The sequence below is a fragment of the Trichogramma pretiosum genome, unplaced genomic scaffold (assembly GCF_000599845.2).
Source record: "Trichogramma pretiosum strain Unisexual culture from Peru unplaced genomic scaffold, Tpre_2.0 scaffold120, whole genome shotgun sequence".
NCBI lineage: Eukaryota > Metazoa > Arthropoda > Insecta > Hymenoptera > Trichogrammatidae > Trichogramma > Trichogramma pretiosum.
The window spans coordinates 237498-241708 of record NW_019641645.1 but is presented as its reverse complement, the minus strand read 5'-3'; the positions used below and the strand labels follow the sequence as shown (position 1 = coordinate 241708).

The window sequence follows — 4211 nt, the reverse complement described above, 5'->3', positions numbered from 1 at the left end:
AAAGACAATTGAGTTCTTTTTTAATGCACATGTGTACGTTTGACTTAATTACGTTAATTTTTCACTTTTAACATTGTGTAGATATTCTTAATTTTTTCGGTTTCCAGAACTCTGTCAATACATTATTCTTATTCTGTTACAATGTTTATTTACATAATTATTTATTCGCTTTTTCATATGGATAAAAAATAAATTCATACTAAAATTAGCCAATGCCAAAAAAAAAATTTTTTGAATCGATAATGAGGATCTGAAGTCCTATAGCGGACAATTCAATATGATTGCTATTATGAGGTATGTCGATAACACTTACATTATCTGGACTACGTTGAACTTCGATGATGTAGATCATTTACTTGCTCTGCTGAAATAAATTATTACGATTAAGTTACGGAAAACTGGCTCACCTGTAAATGTCGAGGTCTAACGATTTTATCTTTTTTTTATATGTTTTATTTTTTATTATAAAAAAGGTTCAAATTTTCTCGAATGTTTATATCCATGTACATTATACAATAAAAGAATCTTATTCAAATTATATACATCAATAAAGATTTTTTTAGAAGTAATTTTTTTCTCAACAGACAACTGTTTTTCGAGTATCTTTCGGATCGTTCCACTCTTGCGTCTCGGCTCGCAAAAATATCGTGAAGATCAGATTCGTGAGGACCATAAAGGCGGCGGCAATGTAAAATACTGCGTGCCACGGCTCGGCGTCCACCTGTCCATGAGAGAAACAAAGAAAAACAAACATTTCCGATGTACTTTCGATTCTACTGTGCGGTATATATTATTGGGTAAATTGTCTTTATTCTAACTACTCGAGGAAATTTCTAATTTTGCTAATTTATATTTAAAAATCCTTTTAAAAATACTTTACGATGGGAAAAAATGACTTTTTTAATCGATATTAGTAAAATTATTTGAGGAACAAAAATGCAAAAAAATCTTGCCATCGACTACTTATTTTTGTAATAAACATCCTGCACTTTTCAAGGGATCATTGGGAAAGAGCTTCCTCGTAAAAGAATTATCGTTCTTACTTGTTGGTAGTTGTTGTCGTTGTTTCGTGAAGTTGATTTTCGTGAAAAAAACATTTTCATTTTTACAATGTATAACCATCCCATTCATAAGGTTTTTAAGATTTTATTTCACGTTTTCTTTATTTGTAAAGTATAGGGTTGTAATTTTTGGTGCTGTGTGTAAAATCACTACTCATATATTTCAACCACTTACACCGCTTTCACTTTGTAAAAGTTTTAAAAAAAGAATTTGAAAAATAAAAAAATAACATTTTAATTTTCACGATATGACTATGTAATTACTCGACGAATCATAACGTTTTTGGTTTTTAATTGGAGTTTAACTGCTCATCTTTCGAAATCTGGGCTCAAAAACTTCAATGAATCCACATAATCTTTCTTGAAAAAATAAAAATAAATAAATTTTCCAAAAAAAATTTAAAAATTCTTATAGCTTACAAAATATTAAACGAATCGAAATAAAACTTATTCGGGCTTTATCCTCAACCCAATCAACAAAAAATGCAGTTTATTTCAATAACATTCACCGTCTTATTATTGAGAAAACTCGTTCCACATACGTACAGACAAACAGACATCAGACACAACACTAATTCCAAAGCTAATTCCTTTATGAGGAAGCAAAATTTATTTTCATTTCAAGCTCCCTACGAGACCTCAAGCATTGATTCACGGCTCGATTATTAAGTATTTCAGTATCTTACAATAATATACATCGAACTTGTGTCAACCGAAAAAAAGGAAAAAAACTACTCACGGAATCGCCGATTATGGCGCCGGCGACGATGGGCGCGAGCATCGTCACCACCGAGGCGATGCAATTCGTCATGGATATCATGGTGCCGGCGTAGTTCGGGCTGAGATCGATGTGATTGACGAAGTAGCCGCTGGCCGTGCACGACTCGAAGCCCTTGGCGAGCACGAGCAGCGCCACCGGCCAGACCCGGTCGTAGCCGTCGACCTGGCAGATGACGACGAGCGCCAGGGCGGGCACGCAGGTGCCGAGGCTGTTCCAGACGCGGCGCACCCCGGCGACCCCCAGGTAGCCGCGCTTGATCGTGTGATCCGCGAGCCAGCTCACGGGGAAGAGGGTCAGCAGGCTCGAGACGAAGGGCAGCGACGAGGCCAAGCCGATCTGTGCTCGTGTATGATAGTATAAAAAAATATCGCGAGTGAAAATTGTGTATACAAAGTACGAACCTCGGCGATGTCGTAGCAGAGTACGCCCTTCATGTAGAGGGGAACTTGCAGAGTGAATATGGAATTGCCCCAAGCGAATCCGGAGTGGCCGATGACCAAGGCCCACATCGGCACCGACGTCAGTATCTTCAGCCAGGGCAACTTCAATTTCTATCGCAAAGAAAAAAAAAATTCATTACATTCTACCCTTCATCGCTACTAATCGATCTCGCATACGTCGATCTTGACTTCCTCCTGCTTCGCGATCGCATCCTTCTCGGCGGGCTTGATCGTCGTCTTTCCCGCCTCGATGAAGTCCCGCTCCTCGGCGCTGATGCGCGGATGCTCGGCCGGCGAGTCGTGCACGCAGAGGAATATGGCGAGGCTGGTGCAGCAGCTCATCGCGCCGAACGCGTAGAAGATGCCCTGCCAGCCCAGGTAGGTCGTGGCGATGTAGCCCGACAGAGCCGTGGCGACGATCGAGCCCACCGACATGCCGCAGTTGACGATCCCGCCTATACGAACGTACGATTATTAATTTTATCATCGTTATGATTTATATCGATACTGGATTGTGCGCAAATTCATACGTTGAATATGAAATGTTATGTTTTGGTTTATTTTTGAAATTTTCACTAACTGGGGCACCAGTAACTATTGCTCAATTTTCCACATCCAGATGATTGTACTAATGTAAACAAAAGAATCACTTGACATAACAAATTTTTCAATTACTTATTTTTCATATTTTGACTTTTTTGCTTATAATCTGGCTCTAATTATAAATTAAGGTGACACATCTGTGTTAAATCCCGTATTATTCTATGAATTGAAAAACATGAAAATGAAATGTCAACATTTCTCTAGCACCATTTATTATTTAAATAAGTCCAATGTGCACCCAAACTTACTTATCATTACAAAGCTCTGTGCTGCATGAATCTGAATGAAATCTTTGACCATTCTTGATCCTACAGATCTTAAAATGTTTGCAATAAAATTCTCTTCCACTTAAGTGTGACAGATTTTTAATTAAATTATTTATTCAATCTACCAGTCCCAAAAAGTGGAAATAAGCGTTAAAAAAAATAATTTTCGAAATTTCTTGTTGTATTTTAGTACGAAGAAAAATTTCTAGCTTTTTCTTGATATTCTGTTACTCTGAAGTGGACGAAAATATTATAACAAAAATTTTAAGACCCGTAGGATCAAGAATGGTCAAAGATTTCATTCAGATTCATGCGGCACAGAGCTTTGTAATGATAAGTCGGTTCAAGGGTTGACTGGACTAATTTAACTAATAAAAGATACCAAAGTCACGTTTTCCGCTGTAAAAAGACTCGAAAAAGCATAATTTCATAGGACAATTAAGGATTCAACACGGGTGTGTGTGTCCCCTCGATCGACGTACTCAGCAGCGAGCGCTCGACGATGGGCGACCACTGCGACATGAGGGTGTGCGTGCAGGCGAGCAGACAGCTCTGCAGCATACCGACGACGAGGCGACAGCAGCAGACGCCGATCCAGTCGGCCCAGTCGGCGACGTGGGGCGTCAGCAGGTGCAGCAGGCCGCTGAGACCGAGGCCCCAGAAGAGGGCCTTGCGCGGACTCCAGGCGCTGGCCAGGTAGCCGCAGGGTATCATGGCGACGGTGTAGCCCCAGTAGAAGGACGAGACGACGAGCGACTGCTTGTAAAAGTCCCAGTCGTGGATCTGTGCGCGTATACGGAGGGGAGATGGAGAAAAAAAGATGAGAATTTTCTTTCTTCGGTGGATATGAGATTTTTAACAATCGTGTGTGTGTGTGTGTGCTTTGTTTAGAAAATCAAAACTGTATTTTTTTAAAATGTAGAAAATATTTTATAAAAAGAAACATTTAATAAGAAAAAACATCAAAAAATATTGCAAATAAGCAGATCACATTTAAGAGCTTTGGCCCATGACCGCCAGACAAACGCTAAACAAATCCTCGTTTTTTAACTTCTTGATG

General features: G+C 39.3%; 1 protein-coding gene across 1 annotated transcript; it reads right to left on the bottom strand.

Annotated features, from left to right (window-relative positions):
• Window positions 1-456: 456 nt before the first annotated feature.
• Window positions 457-2765, bottom strand: LOC106655548 (putative inorganic phosphate cotransporter). Its single transcript, XM_014375977.2, has 4 exons — window positions 2460-2765; window positions 2244-2393; window positions 1801-2178; window positions 457-721 (listed from the first exon to the last, which is right to left on the bottom strand). The coding sequence occupies exons 1-4, from the start codon at window positions 2715-2717 to the stop codon at window positions 578-580; spliced, it is 930 nt and encodes a 309-aa protein (XP_014231463.1). The 5' UTR covers window positions 2718-2765; the 3' UTR covers window positions 457-577.
• Between the last annotated feature and the right edge of the window lie 1446 nt (window positions 2766-4211).